At 44.6% G+C, this 25,443-nt stretch overlaps 2 protein-coding genes and 1 long non-coding RNA gene across 3 annotated transcripts; 2 read left to right on the top strand and 1 right to left on the bottom strand.

The window, feature by feature from the left end:
* Positions 1-2,769: 2,769 nt before the first annotated feature.
* LOC126999611 (uncharacterized) lies at positions 2,770-4,627 on the bottom strand. The gene is made up of 3 exons (XR_007753470.1): positions 4,402-4,627; positions 3,720-3,874; positions 2,770-2,978 (listed from the first exon to the last, which is right to left on the bottom strand). It is a non-coding gene; the product is annotated as an uncharacterized LOC126999611 (long non-coding RNA).
* A 283-nt stretch (positions 4,628-4,910) lies between these two features.
* LOC126999453 (uncharacterized) lies at positions 4,911-15,070 on the top strand. The gene is made up of 9 exons (XM_050862053.1): positions 4,911-5,635; positions 6,077-6,797; positions 7,510-7,673; positions 11,061-11,175; positions 12,318-12,456; positions 13,195-13,291; positions 13,997-14,087; positions 14,436-14,593; positions 14,717-15,070. The coding sequence occupies exons 2-9, from the start codon at positions 6,092-6,094 to the stop codon at positions 14,897-14,899; spliced, it is 1,653 nt and encodes a 550-aa protein (XP_050718010.1). The 5' UTR covers positions 4,911-5,635; positions 6,077-6,091; the 3' UTR covers positions 14,900-15,070.
* A 47-nt stretch (positions 15,071-15,117) lies between these two features.
* Positions 15,118-17,419, top strand: LOC126999454 (uncharacterized). The gene is made up of 7 exons (XM_050862055.1): positions 15,118-15,272; positions 15,445-15,522; positions 15,665-15,884; positions 16,094-16,308; positions 16,444-16,562; positions 16,713-16,871; positions 17,082-17,419. Exons 3-7 carry the CDS (start codon positions 15,846-15,848, stop codon positions 17,336-17,338), a joined length of 789 nt encoding a protein of 262 aa, XP_050718012.1. The 5' UTR covers positions 15,118-15,272; positions 15,445-15,522; positions 15,665-15,845; the 3' UTR covers positions 17,339-17,419.
* The last annotated feature ends 8,024 nt before the right edge of the window (positions 17,420-25,443 follow it).

Raw genomic sequence — 25,443 nt, 5'->3', positions numbered from 1 at the left:
CTCTCAGCGGCATGCACAGAAGAGCTCACCACCAAGGCACGGCCCAGCGATAACACGTAAAGTTCACCCACGTGTTGACTTACGTTGATTAAGGGGATTAGGTGTTTGATAAGGTTCCCGTCGCCCCGGTTTCGACAGTCTGCCAGGGCCTGTCTCACCTGCAGGGTTCCCACAGGTCTTGAGGGTCAGGCTTACTCAGTCGCGCCATCAGGAGTTGCTACACGGCCAGACTTACACGAGCACTCTTATTATCAAACGTTTGCGAGTGTTGTTATGAACGTTTTGCAAGACCAGACAGTTGTGTACGCGGATTCAACTTCGGCGATTCTAGTTGACTTCCTGTAACGCCCTGGAAGGAAATTGCGCTGGACACGATGAAACACTGAAAGGATGACGTAAGTACGTGTTGAATGCAGTCTTGTAATTGTCAGACAGTTATGGAAGAGGATTTTAACTTCAATTTTCGGTGTATAAGACGCGCCGGCGATGCTAGTTGACTTCTTATCACGCAAAACAAAGGAAAAGAAGAATCAAAACCATTGATGTTGAAGTGGAAGACTGTACTATAATCTGCGTTTTTACGTTTGATATGGGAGTAATTTTTGTATACACGCAAGACTGTTAATACGTTTGATATGGGAGCTATTTTGGTATACACGTAAGGCTTATCTATTTTTACGTGTGATACGGGAGCTATTTTTATCTACATCTTATTCACCTCTTAGCGCCTCTGAAGTGACCGAGAGTACCTAATCTGTGTCATTGTGACGAACGCTTTTTGCTGAGGGAGTGAGCTGTAATATGCGTAGGCCTCCATTACCAACCCTTCCCCTATCCACCAGACCCATTACCAACCCTTCCCCTATCCACCAGTCCCATTACCAATCCTTCCCCTATCCACCAGACCCATTACCAACCCTTCCCCTATCCATCAGTCCCATTACCAATCCTTCCGCTATCCACCAGTCCCATTACCAACCCTTCCCCTATCCATCAGTCCCATTACCAACCCTTCCCCTATCCACCTGTCCCATTACCAATCCTTCCGCTATCCACCAGTCCCATTACCAACCCTTCCCCTATCCACCTGTCCCATTACCAATCCTTCCCCTATCCACCAGTCCCATTACCAAACCTTCCCCTATCCACCAGTCCCATTACCAATCCTTCCCCTATCCACCAGTCCCATTACCAATCCTTCCCCTATCCACCAGTCCCATTACCAACCCTTCCCCTATCCACAAGTACCATTACCAATCCTTCCCCTATCCACCAGTCCCATTACCAACCCTTCCCCTATCCACCAGTCCCATTACCAATCCTTCCGCTATCCACCAGTCCCATTACCAACCCTTCCCCTATCCACCAGTCCCATTACCAACCCTTCCCCTATCCACAAGTCCCATTACCAATCCTTCACCTATCCACCAGTCCCATTACCAACCCTTCCCCTATCCACCAGTCCCATTATCAACCCTTCCCCTATCCACCAGTCCCATTACCAATCCTTCCCCTATCCACCTGTCCCATTACCAATCCTTCCCCTATCCACCAGTCCCATTACCAACCCTTCCCCTATCCACCAGTCCCATTACCAATCCTTCCCCTATCCACCAGTCCCATTACCAACCCTTCCCCTATCAACCAGTCCCATTACCAATCCTTCCCCTATCCACCAGTCCCATTACCAACCCTTCCCCTATCCACCAGTCCCATTACCAATCCTTCCCCTATCCACCAGTCCCATTACCAATCCTTCCCCTATCCACCAGTCCCATTACGAACCCTTCTCCTATCCACCAGTCCCATTACCAATCTTTCTCCTATCCACCTGTCCCATTACCAACCCTTCCCTTATCCACCAGTTCCATTACCAATCCTTCCCCTATCCACCTGTCCCATTACCAATCCTTCCCCTATCCACCAGTCCCATTACCAATCCTTCCCTTATCCACCAGACCCATTACCAATCCTTTCCCTATCCACCTGTCCCATTACCAACCCTTCCCCTATCCACCAGTCCCATTACCAATCCTTCCCCTATCCACCAGTCCCATTACCAACCCTTCCCCTATCCACCAGTCCCATTACCAATCCTTCCCCTATCCACCAGTCCCACTACCAACCCTTCCCCTATCCACCAGTCCCTTTACCAACCCTTCCCCTATCAACCAGTCCCATTACCAATCCTTCCCCTATCCACCAGTCCCATTACCAATCCTTCCCCTATCCACCTGTCCCATTACCAACCCTTCCCCTATCCACCTGTCCCATTACCAACCCTTCCCCTATCCACCAGTTCCATTACCAATCCCTCCCCTATCCACCTGTCCCATTACCAATCTTTCCCCTATCCACCAGTCCCATTACCAACCCTTCCCCTATCCACCTGTGCCATTACCAAACCTTCCTTTATCCACCAGTCCCATTACCAATCCTTCCCCTATCCACCTGTCCCATTACCAACCCTTCCCCTATCCATCAGTCCCATTACCAATCCTTCCCCTATCCACCAGTCCCATTACCAACCCTTCCCCTATCCACCAGTCCTATTACCAATCCTTCCCCTATCCACCAGTCCCATTACCAACCCTTCCCCTATCCACTAGTCCCATTACCAACCCTTCCACTATCCAACAGTCCCATTACCAATAATTCCCCTATCCATCTGTCCCATTACCAATCCTTCCCCTATCCACCAGTCCCATTACCAACCCTTCCCCTATCCACCAGTCCCATTACCAATCCTTCCCCTATCCACCTGTCCCATTACCAACTCTTCCCCTATCCACCAGTCCCATTACCAATCCTTCCCCTATCCACCAGTCCCATTGCCAACCCTTCCCCTATCCACCAGTCCCATTACCAATCCTTCCCCTATCCACCAGTCCCATTACCAATCCTTCCCCTATCCACCAGTCCCATTACCAACCCTTCCCCTATCCACCAGTCCCATTACCAATCCTTCCCCTATCCACCTGTCCCATTACTAACCCTTCCCTTATCCACCAGTCCAATTACCAATCCTTCCCCTATCCACCTGTCCCATTACCAATCCTTCCCGTATCCACCAGTCCCATTACCAATCCTTCCCCTATCCACCAGTCCCATTACCAATCCTTCCCCTATCCAGCTGTCCCATTACCAACCCTTCCCCTATCCACCAGTCCCATTACCAATCCTTCCCCTATCCACCAGTCCCATTACCAACCCTTCCCCTATCCACCATTCCCATTACCAACCCTTCCCCTATCAACCAGTCCCATTACCATTCCTTCTATCCACCAGTCCCATTACCAACCCTTCCTCTATCCACCTGTCCCATTACCATTCCTTCTTCTATCCATCAGTCCCATTACCAACCCTTCCCCTATCCACCAGTCCCATTACCAATCCTTCCCCTGTCCACCTGTCCCATTACCAATCCTTCCCCTATCCACCAGTCCCATTACCAACCCTTCCCCTATCCACCAGTCCCATTACCAATGCTTCCCCTATCCACCTGTCCCATTACCAACCCTTCCCCTATCCACCAGTCCCATAACCAATCATTCCCCTATCCACCAGTCCCATTACCAACCCTTCCCCTATCCACCAGTCCCATTACCAATCCTTCCCCTATCCACCAGTCCCATTACCAAGCCTTCCCCTATCCACCAGTCCCATTACCAACCCTTCCCCTATCCACCAGTCCCATTACCAATCCTTCCCCTATCCACCTGTCCCATTACCAACCCTTCCCTTATCCACCAGTCCCATTACCAATCCTTCCCCTATCCACCTGTCCCATTACCAATCCTTCCCCTATCCACCAGTCCCATTACCAATCCTTCCCCTATCCACCAGTCCCATTACCAATCCTTCCCCTATCCACCTGTCCCATTACCAACCCTTCCCCTATCCACCAGTCCCATTACCAATCCTTCCCCTATCCACCAGTATCATTACCAATCCTTCCCCTATCCACCAGTCCCATTACCAACCCTTCCCCTATCCACCAGTCCCATTACCAATCCTTTCCCTATCCACCAGTCCCATTACCAATCCTTCCCCTATCCACCAGTCCCATTACCAACCCTTCCTCTATCCACCAGTCCCATTACCAATCCTTCCACTATCCACCAGTCCCATTACCAACCCTTCCACTATCCACCAGTCCCATTACCAACCCTTCCCCTATCCACCAGTCCCATTACCAATCCTTCTTCTATCCAGAAGTCCCATTACCAACCCTTCCCCTATCCACCAGTCCCATTACCAATCCTTCCCCTATCCATCAATCCCATTACCAACCCTTCCCCTATTAACCAGTCACATTACCAACTCTTCCCCTATCCACCAGTCCCATTACCAATCCTTCCCCTATCCAACAGTCCCATTACCAATCCTTCCCCTATCCACCAGTCCCATTACCAATCCTTCCCCTATCCACCAGTCCCATTACCAATCCTTCCCCTATCCACCAGTCCCATTACCAATCCTTCCCCTATCCACCAGTCCCATTACCAATCCTTCCCCTATCCACCAGTCCCATTACCAACCCTTGTTGGCGGAGTACTTTATAATATCACAGAAGTTAAGGAAGAAGAAAAAGGAATAGGAAAAGAGAAGAAGAATCAACTACTCTGCACCAGTTAGTGACACAAGTAGAGGAAGAAAAAAAGAAATGCGAAAAGAGGAGAAAAATAAACTACTCTGAACCAGTTTGTGAAGTACTTTACGCCATAGAATTAAAGGAAGACGGAAAGGAACAGGAAAAGAGGAGAAAAAGAAACAACTCTGAACCAGTTTGTGAAGTACTTGACGTCATCCAAGTAAAGAAAGAAGAGAAGGAATAGGAAAAGAGGAGAAAAAATAAGCTACTTCGACCCAATTTATGATGCATACTGAAAGAAGATAAGTATTAGGGATTAAGAAATATAAACAGGAAGAAGATAAATAAACGTGATAAAGAAATGTATATAGGAAGAATGATGTATACTGGAAGGGAATTATACAATAAAATATGTAGAAGGGAAGAGATATATACGTACAGGAATTAAATGTCGGGAAGTGTAGCATTCTGAGGTAGGCAGAATAACCCCTCACACAATTACTCCTTAAATGACACTCAACTATTTCTAAGGGTCAAAGAGGGGATCAATCGGGTTCTGATGAGTGTTTCTTTGGGTTCATGGTACAGAAGAAGGGTCAAATTACCATCAGGGTCATAAAACTACTCCAGGAAATGCCCTAAACTCCTACGAAAGCTTTGTCAAATATGTGAACTTGGGCGACGAAATGTTTAGTAATATGGCCCTTAGGAGTTCTAGTGAGCGCGTAAGCTACATGAAGGAAATATGTATAGCCTACGAAGATCTATAGAAGTAAAGAAAATAAATATACGAGAAGGGATACATATGTGAAGAAAATATGTATACCTTTGGGAAGAGTATATGAATAGCCTACAGGAAGGAGATCTATGGAATGAAAGAAGATATTTATACGAAGAGAGTGATGTGAAGGTGTGAGCTCCCTGGTGACAAAGTGAGAGTCCACCTCCACCTCCACCACCGCCCACCACCTCCACGTCACTCCACAAGCCTTTGAGTGATTGCCCAGATAAAGGAATACTAAAATCTCACATGCTGGCCCGGTAAGTCTTGTTCTTTTCTTCACTTCCACGGTTCATATGTTGTTCTTGTTGTTGTTGTTGGTGTTTAATGTAGCCTACTTTTGTTTTTCTAGTTTTGTTTATGTTTTGTTTTTGTGATGTTTTTGTATAACGTGCGATAAAAATGAGGACGATAGTGATAAGTTTGTTTTGGTTTTCGATATAGTAGTAGTAGTAGTAGTAGTAGTAGTAGTAGTAGTAGTAGTAGTAGACAATAATAATAGTCCAACCGTGTCTTTTTTTGACTTATTAATAATTTGCTTTATGTCCACCTATCACAACTTGCGATAATAATGACGATAATGAGTCTGTTTTGGTTGTCGATGTAATAATAGCAGTGTTAGCAAATATAATGAAAGTATCAGCATCTATAATAATGATAAATAAAGATGATAGTGAGTAATGAGAACGCTAAAACAACAGGTAACAGAGGCAAAAATGAATAAGCGAAACCAAGCAGAACATGGCGGGGGTCGGACGAGCATCAGGTCTCCCCTCCAACTCCTCCTCCTCTCCTTGTTCCTGTGCTTCCTTCCTTACCCCGGGGCCACGGCAAGCACCTCACCCACGAGTGCTACCCTTAGAAGATCACCCACCAGCACCACCACCACCACCAGCACCTCAGGAAATAAGACAAAAACCAGCAATACCAACACACTCAACACCCAAGCACTGAATATTAGCACCAGCACCAGCACATTCAATCCCTCAGCACTCCAGGCGACAAGACCCAGCGTTAGCACCAGCACCTCAGGAAATAAGACAAAAGCCAGGAATACCAACACACTCAACAGCCAAGCACTGAACACTAGCACCAGCACATTCAATCCATCAGCACTCCAGGCGACAAGACCCAGCGTTAGCAACAGCACCTCAGGAATCATGGCAAAAAACACTGATACTAATACTCTCAGCGCTCGAGCACTTCACATCAGCACCGTCAGCATATCAGGAATTCAGAAGGGACCCACCACCAGCACCACCAGCACCATTATCAGCAGAGGGAGGACGAGGACGAGGATCCGCCGAGCCACAACCAAGAGGCAGATTTGTCCCCCACCCGAAGAGGATGTGGGGAGCCAAGGAGGGCCTCGCGCGGGGCGGAGGAAGGTGGCGTCCGGCTCACCTGTCCCCGCAATGAAAGGTGAGGCGTATTCAGGTTTCTCCTCCCGAAATTGACGCATCTTTCGGCCACTTCTCTTGACTCTTTGTAGGAGCAGTGAGTAGCGGGCTTTTTTTTCATTATTATTCTTTTTTGCCCTTTAACTGCTTCCTCTACTGTAAAAACACAAAACAAACAAACAAAAAAAAATAGGTGATGAAATACGATATGGAAGGTAAGCGAATGAAATATATTAAAGTAGTTACTGATTTGTGCTTGGGATTGATTGATGAATAGGTAGATGATGGATGGATTGATGAATAGATGATTAGGTAGATAGATGGAGAGAGAAAGTAATAAAATTGTTTATCTTCTCTTTTTCTGGCGTTAATTACTGACCATTGAATTTTCATGACAATTTTATTCCCTGGTTCGGTTTTTCCTTCTTCATGGTTTTTGTTTGTGTAAGTTTGAGAGCTGAATCCGCCATGACCACATTATCAGCAACAACAAACTCCACAAAAACGTGAACCTGTTTACCTTCTATTTTTTCTCTCTCCTTTCATTTCTTTTCCCTTTTGCTTGGATTCGTAACACAAAACTTCTTTCATATCTCTCACAACTACACTAGCTACAACAGTACAATCAGTAATAAAAATGTCTATCTACCTATCTCTCCTTTTCTTTTCATTCTTCTCTCTCTCTCTTTGCTTGGAAAAGTAAAATAACCTTCCGTCTCACACCTTTTCAACAGAGTGCGCGGAGAACCAGCTCGGCCTTGTGGTGGAGGCGGGGGCGACGGAGGCGTGTCGAATCAACGTCTTGGACACCTACGAGTGTGACCCCAGACAGGCCGTGATGGTGCTCGTGACGCTGGACGAGACGCTCCACTCTAACGGCAGCGTGCAGGCCCACCAGGCGAGTGTGTGGGGGTGGGGTGCTGGTGGTGGTTATGAGGGTGGGACAGAATAGCGTAGCGTTGGTTTAGTTAAGGCGGTGTCACGCTAGCACTTTTTCCGTCAACTTTTTCCGTCGTTTTTCTGAAAATCGTCGATATCTTGGCTGCAGCCTGTCACACACAAACTGTGTTTCGTCTGAAACTTTCCGTCGGCACAGACCAAGGAATGTAAACAAACATGAGTCCACGCGCGTCAACAGTTACGCAGTTTCTCTGTTTGAATCTGTTACTGTGTATTGTGACCAGCTAAACAACAAAAAAAAGCCAAAAATGATGCTCTCGGTTTGGTTGCACCGAAAAGAAGAGAAAAGTGTTAGTAGAAAGTTAGAAAAAAGAGCTTAGAGGGAGGATCAAGTTTGACCTTGAAGTATTGGAGGTTGTATAAAGCCAGTACTACAGACTTCTGGAGTTGGGGACACCTCTTATTGGAGAAGGATGACCAGGATGAGGCAGAGCGTTTGAGCAGCAGATAGTAGTAGGTAGTAGTAGTAGTAGTAGTAGTAGTAGTAGGAGTAGTAGTATTAACGGTTTGTTCCTGATACTGCTACTGTCTTTTATATTTTTTTTTTCTTTCACTCTTTTTTCTTATTGTTGTTAATTTTGTGTACTGTGTTTTTCTTGTTGTTTGTTCCAATGTTCATTTCAAAAATTTTCCAATGGTGTCGTCCTCTTCTTCTTTTGCAGCCTTCTGCAGTTTCCGCGCTTTTTTCTCTATTTCACATCTGCCTTCAGCAGGTCGCAGAGCAGTGTCGCTTGGTTTCGTTTCATCAGCTTCACACAGTCATGCCACTTCTTCTTTTTCCTGCAGTTCTGTCTTTTAGTTGCATGTTGTGTTGTTGTATGTCTGTCTCTGAGTCACTTGAGGCCTTGTTTGTTGTCCCCTCTTGTCCTCCCAACCTCTGTCCCATTTCTATATATCTTTGTACTTCCACATCTCTTTCTGCCTCCTCTTCTCTCTCTCTATATCTCATTCTCTCTTCTTGCTTATATCATCTTCTTCCCACATTCCTCACTCAGTCACTCCTCCCCTCTCTCAGCCTTCAGTCAATCCTTCCCACACTTCACCTACTTTACCTTCACCATCTCTATCATCTCTCTCCCTCCTCACAAATCCTTTTATTCCACATACTGTCCCTTACCTCCACACCATCCTTCCCTTATCCTGTTTCTGCAGGTCCTTAACCTGTGCATGCATGGCTGCTGCTTCCCTGCTCTGCTGCACATTCTAGCCCTTCCATAACACCAATATTTCCTATCTGTACCTTTTGTCTTATGTTGTCCTTTGCATGTTTTGGATGGCCCAAAATATTCAGATTTTGGCCCAGCATTTTTCCTCTCCAACATTTCTTTCCTATCTCTGTGAACATTTCTTTCCTTTTTCACTTGAATTCTTCTCTTTTTCTTTGCTTCCACATCCTTTTTTTTCGAACATTTCCTTCCTTTGTCTTTGATTATGTGTTCCTTCTTTCTTTATTGACTATTATCCCTAATATTTAATTCTATTTCTGGTTTGTTTCCATTTTTCTTCCATGGTTTCCACTTATTCTGCTTATTTACTTCTTTCTTCTTCTGCTTATCTTTTTCTAGTTCTTATTTCTAACTCTAGTATCACCTGTACTGCCAAATTGCCTCTATTTAACCATTTGCCAGAATCTATGCCATAATCTAAAGCAATCTCTTTAATCCCACATTCTTTTCTACCCTACCACATTCTAATTTTACAAGAAATCATCTAGTTGCTATGTAGTAATCTAGTTCAGGCAGTAGTGTCTATACCACTGGTACACTCTATTTCTATCTCCTATCTCCTTCTTCTTTCTCTATCTTGTATCTATCTCTATCTTATCTTCCTTGTATTAATTATACTTTAACAGAAGTTAACTACTCTGCCTCTTCCGGTTCTATCTCTTAACACTTCTAAATCTATTCTTATCTCTTCTTACACTGTCTCTATCCTTGCAACTATCAATATCCTTTCATCTTACAATTTCCTCTTCTTACAATATCTTCTAATATCTTTCTTATCCTCTCATCATCCTGCCGTATCTCTTCTTATACTGTGAATCTTAATCATTTATCTAATCTAATTATCTATACTCATATTCTAATCTGCTTCTAATGATTAGCTAAGTGCAGCCTTACTTTAACCAGCTCTTTACATTTGTTCTTTTCCACACCTGTCTACCTACTTTCTTTCCAACCAACTGTATCTTGCCATCTCTGCTCCTCTATCCTCCCATCCTCTGTACCTTCCCTGTCTTTGCTCTTGCAAACATTCTTTATACTTTTTCTTTTATTTATTCTTTTGTACATTCTTCATTCTATTTGTCTGTTCCTTTGATATTTTTTTCTACATTCTTCTCCCTTATTACTTTTGTTCTATTCCCCTTATGCCTTCTTTCTATTAATCTTCTTTTCCCTTCTTCTTTATTTTCCAATCCCCTTTCACTTCTTCCATACTCATCTCTGCCCTCTCTGCATCTTCCTATTCCCCCTCACCTCACTAATTCCTCTCCTGTCCTTTTTTTTCCTTCTCTCCCTCCTGTTCATAGCCTCATACTCCTCTCTCTCTTTCTCTGTCCCTTAACTTTCCTTTTCCATTTCTCCTTTTAGTTCCTCTCCTCCTTTATACTTTTTCCCTCCCCTTCCTTTCCTTTCTCCTTCTTATCTTCCTTTCCCCCTATTTCCTTTCCTCATTTCATCCTTTCCTGTTCCTTTCCCTTCCTATTCTTTTTATTCCTCCCACTTTTCTTTTTCTCCATCTTTCTTATTTGTACATTATCTTCCTCTTGTTTTTTGCTCTCTTAATTTTGTTATCTCTTTTAAGTGTTCTTTTTGGAACTATCTGGCTTTATGAAATTCTTGTTTAGTCTCGGTTCCTGGGAATCTTCTAAAAAAGTCTCGGAAATGGCGGCGGAAATGTAAAAAGTTAATGAAATGATAAATTCATGTGGGATAAATTCGCGGAACGATGAAAAATAGAGCTGATGTCGGTGGTGGTAGTTTTTTTTTCTTTTTACAGCAAAGGAGACAGCACAAGGGCACAAAATAAAGGAAACAATAAAAAAAAAAGCCCACTCGCTGCTTCTGTAAAGAATCCGAAGAGGTGGCCGAAAGAGCAGTGCAGGGGGGGAGGGTGGGGGGCGGGGGCGGCGAATGGTGTTGATGGTGATGATGGTATTGAGGGGTGTGGAGTTTCTCTAGTCATTACGAACCAACGCACTTCCCTATTCCTTCTTCAGGTGGGTGAGGTGTTGATGGTGATGATGGTATTGTTCTAAATGAAGGAAGGGTTTGGAGTTTCTCTGGTCATTACGAACCAACACACTTTCCTATTCCTTCTCCAGGTGGGTGAGGGCGGTGCGGTGGAGGTGTATCTGAAGGAGGAGCAGCCCGGAAGTTACCGTCTGTACTGCATCGACAACCTCACGTCGGAGTCACTCGTCAAGGTGTTTGTGGGATGTGAGTATATTTACGTTTCCCTGCCCTAGTTGAGAAGTTCTTTAGCGGTGATGTCCAACTCCAAGCCGTAATAAAACGTCTGTATATTCTTAGGAGCAGTAAGTAGCGGGCTTTTTTTCATTATTGTTTTTTTTCTCTTTTTTTTTACGCCCTTGCACTGTCTCCTCTTCTGTAAAAAAAAAAGAAAGAAAAACCGTACCGACCCTCCAGTTCGCCTGTTTCAAAAGCCTCTCCTGGAAGTTGTTGGGACTCTCATGAACTGTTTTGTGATTCTCGTGATAGTTTTACCCGACTTCTGTGCCTTGAACGGGAGAAACCACCTAGAAAGACCCGGTTACCCTTCTCTCTGGCCTTAGGAAATGGTCGTTTAAGAATATGGACTTAAAAACAACGTTGCCAGATTGTCGTACTCAGCCGCTTATATTTCCCGACTTCCTACCCCAAAACGATCTTCTGGGCTCCAGTAACGAAACTCATTTATAGTTATCGTTAAAAGAGTTAGATCCTGATGTTTCTTGGCAATAGTAAGGCAATTTAGGCGTCAGAAACCGGTAATTACTATGCTCTGAGTACGATAATCTGGCAACGGTGCTTAAAAATACACAGTCGCCGCACTTTTGGTTCATCTCGCGCATGTCATCACACGGTTCCGCTGCAAGGACTCAGAGGAGGAGGAGGAGGAAGATAAGGAGTAACGAAGGAGGAAGAGGAGAACGCAGAAGAGGAAAGAAATTAAAGAACAGCAAGGTAGGGAAGAAGAAAGAGAGGAAGAAGGAAACCGAGAAAGAAGAGGAAAGAGGTTAAAGAACTGCAAGGAAGGGAAGAAGAAAGAGAGGAAGAAGGAGAGAGAAGGAAACCGAGAAAGATGAACGAGATATTAGGAAAAGGAAAAGAAGGAAAAATTTGAAAAAAACAAGAAAAAGCTAAAAAAAAAGAAGGAAGTTATATAGATGGGGACTCCTTGGTTTCGCTGTCTTAAACTTGCGTTCTACTTGTTTTCTGTATGAGAACCCTGGAGCTTGGAAGTAAATCGCTAGAAACATTGACTTAACCGTGTGACGTCATCATCCTATGCGCGCCGGACGACTGTATAATATTAGACTAAGGTCGATAACAGTAGCGAAATAATTCCATGTTTTCAGTCGAGGTGCTGGACGTGGAGGAGTTCGAGTGCCGCATACAAAGCGTGAACGAGCTGGATTGTGTGTGGACGCTTCCCTACAACCCGGCACAGAATGACAACGATTACAGACCCTATGTTTGCGTGGACCAGGAGAGCAAGTTAGTACCCTGTTTTTAAGCGTTTCGGAGTCCAAGCGCACACATATAGCAAGGCTTTCGCGTTTTTTTTAGCCATCCAGGATTGTAGTTTGACCATTTTTCTGTACCATTAGCACTCATTAGAACCCGATTAATCTCATATTTGGACTTTGGAAATAGCTGATGTAAAAGGCGGAAGCGTTTGAGAATACTGCCTTTAGTGTTTTTGAGTGCCCTGTTTGCTGACTGATAGATTGGTTGACTGACTGATGGATAGACTGGTAGACTGATTAACTGATTGATCGATGGATTTATTAATAAGATTGCTTTACTACCGGGTTATTTGATTGGTTGGCTGACTGATGGATAGACTGGTAGACTGATTAACTGATTGATCGATGGATTTATTAATAAGATTGCTTTACTACCTGGTTATTTGATTGGTTGGCTGAGTAATTCATTTTTAGATTCACTTATTGAAGGACGAATAGGCACCAATCTTTTGACTGGCTGAATAACGAATGCTGGAATAAATGGCAACATCTTTTCGTCACTCATTCTTTACTAATACTCTTCGTTACCTATATATTTTGTTTTTATTTGGGAATGGGAATGCTACTGGACCGTATTGGCTATCCGGCTGCGACTCGGAGACACGTACTGTTTTGACTTAACTCGGTTCCTCTTTTCTGCTATTTTATTTCAGCATCTGTAGTTCTCGCGCCTGCTTCTGTATCTATTACTTTCGCATCTTTCCAGACTGTGTGACTGCATCGACGGCTCCTGCGGCACCGAGGGGGACGAATGTATGAAGGAGTGCTGCAGCTGGGACGTCCGCGCGCTGCCCAACATGACGGTAAAAACAGCGGCTTAAAAGATTGTCTGTCTGTCTGTCTGTTTGTTACCTGTGGCTGTCATTTTTTTTTTCGTTTTCGTTTTTTAGTTTGTGTTTGGTTGAGTTTTGATCGAAGGTGGTAAAGAAAAGTTGAAGAGGAAAAGAAAGTGTGTGTGTGTGTGTGTGTGTGTGTGTGTGTGTGTGTGTGTGTGTGTGTGTGTGTGTGCTGAGTATTAATTTTTGTTTATATATATTTCTCAAAGGATTGTGTCGTGTTTGTTGAGGACGAGACAAATGCACATTGGAAGAATGGAAATGCTAATTGAATAATGTTTTGATTGCACCTACATGGTTATTATTACTATTGATATTAGTGTTAGTATTCGCATTAGTATTTGTATTAGTATTGTCATTATATTTGCTATCATCAACATCATCATCATCATCATCATTTTCACACGTCACGACCTTATTGGCTTCCTCCTCAAAGTCTAAATTAACTCTAAATGAAGTAAATAAAAAAGTATAAATTAACTCTAAATGAAGTAAATAAATAAAGTCTAAATAAAGTCTAAATGAAGTAAATAAATAAAGTCTAAATTAACTCTAAATGAAGTAAATAAATAAAGTCTAAATTAACTCTAAGTGAAGTAAATAAATAAAGTCTTAATAAATTGTCCAAATGAAGTAGATAAATAAAGTCTAAATAAATTGTTCCTCCCGCAGGACGCCGCCGTGTCCATGGTGTTCTGGGCCACCAATCCCCTCATGAACGACTACACGTACTTCAGGCACTCGTTCGATCCCCTGGCGGTGGGTAGGTGTCTCTGTCTGTTTGTTTGTTTTCTTTCTTTCTTTTTCATTCCTACTCTGTTTTCTTCTTTCTTTCTTTCCTTCCCTCGGTCTCCGTCTTTCTTTCTTTCTTTCTTTCTTTTTCTTTACTTCTTTTCTTCCTTCTTCATCTGTTCATTCATTCTTTCTTTCGTTCATTCTTTCTTTGTTGCTTTCCTTCCTTCTACTTTCTTTCATTCTTTCATTCATTCTTTCTTTCTACTTTCTTTCTTTTATTCTTTCTTTCTTTCACTCTTTCTTTCTTCCTTTCTCTTTCCTTCTTACTTTTTTGGTATGTTGATAAGCCTGACACGCCCTCCCTCCCCCTCTTCAGTGGTCCCCGAGGCGCCGCAGGAGGTGGAGGCGGCGGTGTCTGGCCTGGGCGTGATGGTGACGTGGAGGACGCCCGCCGCCTTCCTCGCCTTCCCGCCGTGCCTCACCTTCCTGCTGGACCACCGCGACGCCGCCTGCCCCGCCTGCGCCTGGACCACGGTGCGACACACGCCTTCATGCATAACAAGAGCCTGGAAGTTGTGATTGTGACTGTTTTAAATTGTTACATACTTTCTTTTAATACTGCCACACCAACAAATAATCGAATAACTTGATGCACAGGACGCTACTGGCACCTGCTGCGCTCCGGAGTGTCGCAGCGCCGCGCGGCTGGAGCACTGGTGGCGCCGGTACGAGGTGCGTGTGCGCCTGCGCTCCGCCGCGGCGCCGCAGCCCGTGGAGGGGGACGGCTGGTGGTCTGACTGGCAGCCCCGCTACGTGAACACCTCGGCGGCAGGTGTGTAGGATGACTCACGGCTTGATCATGCTCTGAACTCAATTCTTTTAATTTGTGAACATTCTTCATTGTAATCACTGCATGCTTCCTTCTTCATTGCAAGTGTCCATAATTATTTGTGGAAAGTTATTTTTATGGCATCACTCGTGTGTGTGTGTGTGTGTGTGTGTGTGTGTGTGTGTGTGTGTGTGTGTGTGCCCCCCTGACCTGCCCTGATGCCCCTGGCGTGGGCCCCGGCACCTTCCAGGCCGAGGCGGCGGGCTTCACGGGTCTGAGCGACCTGTGCCTGGCGTGGCGCACGGTGCCGCCGCTGCTGCACAACGGGTCTGACTTCGGCTACCTGGCGCAGCTGTGCGCCTCCGGCGACGACGATGAGCTCAGGTGAGCTGCGGCGATGTGTTGCGAGGTGTTGCACGCAGACACCAGTGTTGTCAGGCTCGAGAGAGTTACTTGATGTTCTAATAGTGCAATATCATGAAATAATAAGGTATATATAATGACCAATAATGCCGTGAGTGTGCCTTGCCTGAGTGTTGCGGCGGCGGTGTTGCAGGTGTGAGGTGTTGAGGGAAGTCGCCGTCACCGAGAGCTTCGCTGTGTTCCAGAACGTGTCCAGCTCGGCACCCTACACGTGAGTGTTGCCGTGTGTTGCGTGTGTTGTGGTGGCGTGAGGTGCGGCTGTGTTGCGTGTGGTGTCGTGCTGTGCTGTGCTGCGTGTGTTGTGGTTATGTGCCGTGGTGCTGTGTTGCCCTGACCCGCCGCCCGTGTTCCAGGCTGCGGGTGTCGGCACGCAACAGTGCGGGAGGCGGGCCGTGGGCGGCAGTATGGGTTGCGGCGGCGCGCCCCGCCCCGCCCCTGCTGCCGGTGGTGGTATGGCACGCCGGGGCGGGGCGGCAGGACGGCCTCTACGAGCTGCGCTGGGCCCCGGGGGGCGAGGGTAACCACACCGTCTACATGTGCACCGGGGAGCACCAGAGTGCGCGGCCGTGCACGGTGAGTGGCGGGACTGTGTTCCCTTAACACTCTTCTTCAAGATCACTCCTTAATTTCTTCACTGTCACTCCTCCACTGGGCGCCCTTCACCCTGCCACTGTCCCTCTCCCTCTAACCACGGCGGCTGTACTTCGCCACTTCGCCCATTCTCATCGGCCTCCGCACCGCCCTCTATTCCCTCACACCCTCCTCCTTCCCCTCCCCCCCAGGGCCAGCTGTACTGGGCCTCGGCGGGCAACGCTTCCGCTGTCAACCTCACCCTGCGGGACTTCGGGCTGCAGGACGCCTCGCCCGCGCAGGTCTCCTTCGCGGTGTCCGCTGAGGATGCCGCCGGCGCCTCCAGCGGCTTCTCCTGGGATCGTTGCGGCGCCCCGCAGCCTTACAGCAGCATGCGCGCCTCCCCGGAGCCGGGCGACCCCGTCACGTGAGTGTGGCGTGTGTGGTGTTGCTGTGCACGGGTGTCTTGTCTTGCCTCCCGCTTCTTGTTCTTTTGAGTACAGGTGTGTCTCGCCAAGGTGGGGTGTTCGCCTCCCTCTTACTACCTGCGTCTCACTCACAGGAGCAGCTCTGGGGTGGAGTTGCCGTGGACACTGAGCTACTGCCAATGGGCGGGCGTGGTGGAGGGAGCGGAGGCCACCTGCTGCCGCGGGGCGCACGCATCGCCCAACAACTGTACAGGTGAGCCAGCCAGATGGTGGGGACGGGGTGTGTGGTGGACATGGGCGCAGGGCACAGGCTACGGGAGCAGGTGATGGGGGGAGAGGATGGTGCTGGTGACAAAGGGCAAAGAAAAACTGAAACGAGCCGCTAACGCTGCGTGTGCTGCAGATGGGCGTGTGTCGGCGGCGGGTCAGCCGTGGGCGGGGGCTGTGAACGTGGCGGGGCTGGCGGCCGGCGAGGAGTACACGGCGTGGCTGCGGCTGCACTACCGCGGCGGCGCCTCGGCCTGGGCTGACGGCAGGACCTTCACGACTCCGCGGCGCCCCGGTGAGATGCCCTTGCGATTCACCTGCGGTAGTAGCAGTTGTAGTAGTAGTAGTAGTAGTAGTGGTGGTGGTGGTGGTAGTTATTGATTTTTTCTTTTATATGTTTTGTTATAATGAATTCTCTTCAACGATATATAAAGTGAGAGTCTTGATTGCGTCCACTCTCTCTCCCTGGCTACCGTCCGTGTCCATGGTGTCCGTGGCGCGGCAGTGGTGTGGTGGGTCCTGGTGTGCAGCGTGTTGGCGTCCGTGGTGGTCCTGGTGGTGTCCGTGGCCTTGCTGCGTCGCCTGCGAAGGTTAGTAGTGTCGCTGCTGTGCAACTTCCCGGCCCCCAGACATGCAAGATGCGCCTCTGGGTCATCATATCCTCTCTCCTGGCATAGTAGGTGTCAAAAAGGGAAAACTTATATAACACTGCAAGCAAGAATCGGTCCCCTCATCAGTCCCGCCCTCTCCCCCCTTCTCTGACCCCCGCCCCCTCCTCCTGACCCCCTCCCCCTCCCCAACTTCTCCATTCCCCGCCCCCTCCTCCAGCCCCCCCCGCCCACTACCCCCTTTTCCGTCCCCCGCCCCCTCCTTCAGCCCCCCCCCCCGCCCTCTCCCTCTTCTCCGTCCCTCGCCCCCTCCTCCAGCCCCCCGTCCTCTCCCCCCGCCGCGGCTCCGGGTGCAGGGCGGCGCCTCGGCAGCCTCGCCAATGGTAAAACAGCCGGCGAGCCGCAGCGCCCAACCAAAAAACACTCCCTGAGAACACATTACGCGGCCCGCTGGAGGGAGGGAGGGAAGGAAGGGAGGGAAGGAAGGAAGGGAGAGGTGGGAGGGAGGAGAGAGGGCCAAATTTAGGGTGTGAGGGAGCGTTACAAGAGGTTTTCCCACGGCCAGTAAAAAATGGTGGTGGCGGCGCGTGCGTGAAGGGAGGGAGGGAGGGAGGGAGAGAGAAAGAGGAGGAAGGGAGGGAGGGAGAGAAAGAATGATGGACGGAGGAAGGGAAAAAATGGCGGCGCTGGAGAGGCTGAGAAACGTAAAGAGAGAAGAAGAATATGAAGACGAAGAAGTAGAAGAAGGAGGAGAAGAGGAGGAGGAAAGAGAAGATGAAGGAGAAGAAGGTGGAGAAGACGAAGTTGAGAAATAATAATAATAATAATAATAATAATAATAATAATAATAATAATTAGAAGAAGAGAAAAAAAGATGAAGGAGATGATGATGATGATGATGATGATGAAGAAGAAGAAGAAGAAGAAGAAGAAGAAGAGGAGGATAAGAGAGAGAGAGAGAGAGAGAGAGAGAGAGAGAGAGAGAGAGAGAGAGAGAGCATTATGTCACTCGTCCTAAACCGTCCTTCCCCCCAACAGGAGACTGAACGCCACCTGGAAGGACTACGGGAGGAACATCAACCTACCCAAAGGACTCTACATCGAGGTGAGTCCTGCCGGCGTATCCTGAGCCCAGAGTGACCGAATTCCTGTAGGATCTTAAGGATGGGTGGAAGGACACATAGGACTTGATAGAAGGATATGAAGGATAATTTGTGTGTTATTTGTTTAAGGTTACTGTCCATTGTTTGCTCTTTCATTTATTTTTTTAATTTATTTTTTATTAATTTTTTTTTTTGCGAACGCTGGTTGAATAAGGAGGATTTGATAAAAGGATATTAAGGAATATTTGTGTGTAATTTCTTTAAGGTTACTGTCCATTTTTTGCTCTTTCGTTTATTTTATTTTTATTTTTATTTTTATTTTATTATTTTATTTTGCGAACGCTGGTTGAATAAGGAAGATTTGATAAAGGGATATGAAGGATAATTAGTGTTTTCTTTTTTTTTTATCGTTACTGTCCATTTTTTGCGCTTTCATTTATTTATTTTATTATATTTTATTTATTTATTTATTTGCGAACGCTGGTTGAATAAGGAGAATTTGATGAAGGGATATGAAGGAGAATTTGTCACTGTCCATTTTCTGCTCTCTCAGTTTTTTTTTTCTTTTCATTTTTCGAACGCTGATTTTTTTTTCCCAGTTAACGAATGAATGGCTATGAATTTGGTAGCATAATTAGTCTTTCAAAATCACATTCTTACATCAACTTAGTCATTTCATTTTACTATTCATTTTCTCCTCATTTTTTTGCTACGTTGCCAATCATTTTTATTTCTTTAACTATAACGTTTTTTTTTTCGTTTTTTTGTATCTTCGTTCACGTCTAAATTTGTATGGTTTTAATCGTGTAGTTTTCGTGTACCGTCTTCAATAATTACACTGTTTGTTTCTTCTCTTTCAGACTCTTGACGAAAAGGGCGAAGGGAAAGGAGGAACGGGAGGAGAAGGAAGTGGAGGGAAGGAAGGAGAAGAAGGAAAGGAGGAACCAGAACTGGAGCTAAGCATTACTGACTCTCCCTTTGCATCGGACGAGGAGATCACGTCTTTCCGCCCCTCGCCAAGGTAGGACATTAAGGAGAAAGACTTTTTTAATGGGTAGAAAGACTGGGTTGATGGATCTTTACGCTCTTGATCTTTCTCCTTCCCTTCCTTTATCGCTATTCCTCAACTTCGTCTTCGTCTGGACAAGGAAGCAGAGGAAGACAGTATGCAAGAGTCACCCTTTGTGGGACCAGTTTTCTCTCACCTTCTTTCTCTTATCTCTTAATCGGCACTTCTTTTATTCTCTTTTATCCCCTTTTATCCTCTTTTTGTACAGCAACAGAAGAAGCTAAAGGACAAAAAAACAAAATAAATAAAAAAGTCCGCTAAATACTGTACCTATAAAAGAGAATTGACGTGAATAGAGAGTAGAATGGAGTAGAACAGTGATTTATTGAGGAGAAATCGGGGTATTGTAAGGATAAGAAAGTATAATTATAGAAGTAGTTTGATTTGCCGTGGTTAAAATAAATTCGTTCAGTAATCGTAGTGAGTCATCAAAGAGGAAGTTAATTTCTTATCTTTTAGGGGCTTTGAGATGTTCGTGTTCAAGGGTGGGCGTATCAGTGTGTGTGTGTGTGTGTGTGTGTGTGTGTGTGTGTGTGTGTGTGTGTGTGTCACTTCTCGTTTAGTGTTAAGAGAAGAGAGATAGAGAGAATAACGATAAGGAGGAAGAGGAGGAAGTAGCAGAAAGAAATGAAGAAGAAAGAAACATGAAAAAAGAAAGGAGTTAGTGAGTGCGTGCGTGCGTGACCTACTGTCCTTTTCACTGCTCTTCCATTTTCTTCATCTTACGAACGCTTCAACTTTTTTTAGTATTATTTCTGCAACACTACCATTTTTTCCCTTCGTGTTCCCATCCTTAGATCCCTGGCGGCCCCGGAACACTAACAACTCTTTTTTTATTATTTCTGTAACATTATCACTTTTTCCCCTTCGTGTTCCCATCCTTAGATCCTTGGCGGCCCCGGAACACTAACAACTCTTTTTTTATTATTTCTGTAACATTATCATTTTTTTCCCCTTCGTGTTCCCATCCTTAGATCCTTGGCGGCCCCGGAACACTAACAACTCTTTTTTTATTATTTCTGTAACATTATCACTTTTTTCCTCTTCGTGTTCCCATCCTTAGATCCCTGGCGGCCCCGGAACACTAACAACTCTTTTTTTATTATTTCTGTAACATTATCACTTTTTCCCCTTCGTGTTCCCATCCTTAGATCCCTGGCGGCCCCGAAACACTAACAACTCTTTTTTTATTATTTCTGTAACATTATCATTATTTCTGTAACATTATCATTTTTCCCCCTCGTGTTCATCCTTAGATCCGGCCCTGGCGGCCCCGGAACACTAACAACTCTTTTTTTATTATTTCTGTAACATTATCATTTTTTTCCCCTTCGTGTTCCCATCCTTAGATCCTTGGCGGCCCCGAAACACTAACAACTCTTTTTTTATTATTTCTGTAACTCTACCACTTTTTTTCCCTTTGTGTTCCCATCCTTAGATCCTTGGCGGCCCCGAAACACTAACAACTCTTTTTTTTTATTATTTCTGTAACTCTACCACTTTTTTTCCCTTTGTGTTCCCATCCTTAGATCCTTGGCGGCCCCGAAACACTAACAACTCTTTTTTTTATTATTTCTGTAACACTACCACTTTTTTTCCCTTTGTGTTCCCATCCTTAGATCCCTGGCAGCCCCGAAACACTACCTTGAGGAACATCGAACTAACTTTGGCTTCGAGGCGGGCAGTGGCGGCGACCGACTGGACCGCATCCCTTCACCTACTTCACCTACTCCTCCATCCAGTCCCGCAGTCGCTTACACATCGATCCAAGCACCTCAGCCACACCGCAACAGCCACTTAACAGAAGACACAGCGCCGCAACGTCAGCACAAGGCCCAGGAAGACGCCACCCTCGCCTACACCACCGTTTCCGATCTCTCTACGTTCCTCGCTGATGTTCCAAAGCTGACGCAAGAAGAGATAAGAGAAGATAAAGCTCCATCAATTAATATGACTTCCGACCGTTCTAAAGAGCTCTCAGGGCATAGTAGTAAAGGCTATGTCACGCTGGACCACTCGCTAAACTATTTACCTTCGGAGTTCACCAAGAAAGGAATTGAAGAAGAAGTCGAGGGGCCAGCAATTTCCATGACTAACCACTCGGAACACTCAGGGCAAACAAGTGAAGGCTATATCCCGCTGGACCACTCGCTTAGCTATCTGCCTCTGGAGCCCACAAAGGAAGAAACAGAAGAAGTCGAGGGGCCATCAATTTCCATGACTGACCACTCGGAACACTCAGGACAAACAAGTGAAGGCTATATACCGCTGGACCACTCGCTTAGCTATCTGCCTCTGGAGCCCACAGAGGAAGAAAGGAACCAAGTCGAGGGGCCAACAACTTCAACGACTGACCACTCTAGCAAAGGTTACGTCACACTGGACCACTCGGTTATCTATTTACCTCCATCCCCAGTCCCGTCTAGCTCAGAGCACGGGATGGTCGAGGTGGGGAAGGGGGAGCAAGATCAGGAAGAGACGAGGGATGCGAAGCCAATGACCGGGTACTGCAGAATGAACGACGGCTTCACCCCAACGCACCTCCCCGCCACCTAGATTCTGCCGGTTCCTCAGGGTCGTGATGTTACTCTTCTGCGCTCCACTTCTTAGATAACTGAATACCAGGTGGCGGAAGGCACATAACTCTTAGCGCTGTCGAAATACCTCTTGACTACTGAGGGAGAAGCTTGAAGTAAAATTAGTTGTGATAAGGAAAAATGAAGGATACCAAATGACTTACGTGAACTATGCTTGAGTTTGTGGCGATGGCAAGCTCCCATCTCTCAGCACTGTCAAAAGGCTTAGTGATAGATCGAAAGGGGAAGGCTTGAGGTTGACCTGGCTTGTGATTAGGTAAAAGTTAAAGACAAGAAGATCTGACTGTGCGTGTGTTTGCGACGACTGGAATCATAGCTCTTAGCACTGTCAAAAGTCTTAGTGATAAATCGAGAGGGAAAAATTTGAAAGAGATCCGAGTTGTGATAAGAAAAGGATAAAGAAGCCCGAATGACGTGACCTGTGCGTGTGTTTGTGTGTGGATCTGTGCACCGTTGAAAAGAGTGAACGAAGTAAACGACAGCAATGAGCGATCGGTGAAAGATTTTGAGTAGAATAATAACCTTTGTGAGTAGTATTCCTTGTCCCTTCGAGGTCATCTGAGTTTGCTACTGAAGTGAGAGTGTAAAGTGACGATTACAAATAAGTTATCGATGTAATTAAATAGCTATCTCTGAAACTGTCTGATACACGTTAAATCTCTCTCGTTAGTAAGATAAACATAGACTTAATTTAATGTCTTAACTAAAAATCCCTTGACTAGTTAAGACGATAATATTGTGTATTGTAAATAATGAAATCGATGTAAAATTGGAACTAAATATACAAATTGAAATAAATGCGGGTATAGAGAGGAATATACTGACAATAGGTTATATATTACCTACAAATGACGAAAATATAGACTTAGATTGTAAGAAAAAATGATGAATTGGAGAAGAGAATAAAAAGGAAAAAATCAATGAATTGGAAAAAGGAAATATGAATGTATGAGTTAGAAAAAAGAAAAAAAGAATAATAAATTGGAGAAGAGAAAAAAAGTGTAAAAATGAATGAATTGGAGAAAAGAAGAAAAGGAGAAAAATAATGAAATAGAGAAAAGAAAAAAGGAAAAAATAATGAGTTGGAGAAAAGAAGAAAAGGAAAAAATAATGAAATAGAGAAAAAAGAAAAAAAGAAAAATTAAGGAGTTGGAGAAAAGAAAAAATAGGAAAAACGAATAAATTAGAGGAAAGAAAAAAAGAAAAATCAAACGAATTGTCGAAAAGAAGAAAAGAAGGAAAAATTAATGAAATGGAGAAAAATAAATGCTAAAAAAATGAAGAAATTGTAGAGAAAAAACAACAACAACCCAACAACAGAACTTTCCCTCTTATCACGGCGGTAATCTTATGTTTTCTGAACCCTGGCAGTGTTAATAACGAATCGGTATCGCCAAGTTAAGTATCCTTCCAAGAAAGCCCCCGAAGATAGCGGCGGAGGCAGATACCGAGAGATACTAGAAAGAGTAGCGATGATTGGAAAGGTTATCGCTGGCTGGTTTTTAAAAGGTGAAGAAAGAGCAGTAGAAAAGAGAGACAGAAGAGAACGGAACGAAGAATAGAGATGCAGCAAGGACATAGGAGTTTAAAATAGTGAGAAAAGAGGAGGAAACGAAGCACGATAGAAAACAAACAGAGAGAGAGAAAAAAAACAGAGAACAGAAGTAATGAAAGGAACCTCACAGATAGACAGACAGACATAGATAAAGAAAAGAGAAGGAAAAGAAGCACATCAGAAAAAAACAGAAATAGAGAGAGAAAAAGATGAAGACACACAACAAAATTAATAAAAGGAACCACATAGACAGACAGATAGACACAGAAAAAAAAAGAAAAACAGTGAGAAAAGAGATAGAACATAAACGCAATACACAGAAAACAGAAACACACTCAAAGATAGAAAATAAAGGAGCACAAAATGAGATAAAAAAAATATAAACATAGATAAGAAAAAAATAAACAGACGTGCATCAGTTTACCGCCGCAACGAGACGAAAGAAAACATGACCTGGAAACAAGAAAAACAAAACAAAAAGATAACAAGATAACACCCAAGAAAAAAACGCACAAAGATAAAGCTGAATGAAACTCGTGTGAAGTGAATCGCATCCGCCTTCCAAGAAACATCATACGAGTGCGAATTACTGGTAAGCATAAAAATTGAGCGCGTGTTCATCGAGATCTTGGAAGCTGAGATAAAAGTGATAGAAAACTCTGAATTGGGAAAGTGTTAGAAGAATTGCCGGAGAGTACATGGAAGTAAATAGACGAGTGTGTGAATTGACAGATGCTTGATAAAACGAGGTCAATGGAAGAGAGAGACAGAGGGAGAAATAACTGTTTGAAAGGAGTTAGTAAAATGCACTGAAATTAGAGGAACAAATGCCCTGATAGACGTGTGTTAAGAGTAAAAGAGAAGAAATAGATAGAGATAGGGAGATAGAAAGGAAGAGAGAGACAGAGGGAGAAATAACTGTTTGAAAGGAGTTAGTAAAATGCACTGAAAATAAATGAACAAATGACCTGATATAGACGTGTGTTAAGAGTAAAAGAGAAGAAATAGATAGAGATAGGGAGATAGAAAGGAAGAGAGAGACAGAGGGAGAAATAACTGTTTGAAAGGAGTTAGTAAAATGCACTGAAAATAAATGAACAAATGACCTGATATAGACGTGTGTTAAGAATAAAAGAGAAGAAATGGATAGAGATAGGGAGATAGAAAGGAAGAGAGAGACAGAGGGAGAAATAACTGTTTGAAAGGAGTTAGTAAAATGCACTGAAATTAGAGGAACAAATGCCCTGATAGACGTGTGTTAATAGAGTAAAAGAGAAGAAATAGATAGAGATAGGGAGATAGAAAGGAAGAGAGAGACAGAGGGAGAAATAACTGTTTGAAAGGAGTTAGTAAAATGCACTGAAATTAGAGGAACAAATGCCCTGATAGACGTGTGTTAATAGAGTAAAAGAGAAGAAATAGATAGAGATAGGGAGATAGAAAGGAAGAGAGAGACAGAGGGAGAAATAACTGTTTGAAAGGAGTTAGTAAAATGCACTGAAAATAAATGAACAAATGACCTGATATAGACGTGTGTTAAGAATAAAAGAGAAGAAATGGATAGAGATAGGGAGATAGAAAGGAAGAGAGAGACAGAGGGAGAAATAACTGTTTGAAAGGAGTTAGTAAAATGCACTGAAAATAAATGAACAAATGACCTGATATAGACGTGTGTTAAGAATAAAAGAGAAGAAATAGATAGAGATAGGGAGATAGAAAGGAAAGAGAGAGCAGAAATAAATGACTGTATGAAGGAGTTAGTAAAATACACAGAAAACAGATGTACAAATGACCTGATAGAAGTGTGTTAATTGAGCAAAAGGAAGAAATAGAGATAGGGAGATAGAAAGGAAAGAGAAATAAAGGACGATGAAAGAAAAATGAATAACTGTATGAAGGAGTTAGTAAAATACACAGAAAACAGATGAACAAATG

This window comes from Eriocheir sinensis, chromosome 16, assembly GCF_024679095.1.
Source record: "Eriocheir sinensis breed Jianghai 21 chromosome 16, ASM2467909v1, whole genome shotgun sequence".
In the NCBI taxonomy this organism is placed as follows: domain Eukaryota; kingdom Metazoa; phylum Arthropoda; class Malacostraca; order Decapoda; family Varunidae; genus Eriocheir; species Eriocheir sinensis.
The sequence above is the reverse complement of the archived record's forward strand: the minus strand, read 5'-3'. Positions and strand labels throughout refer to the sequence as shown.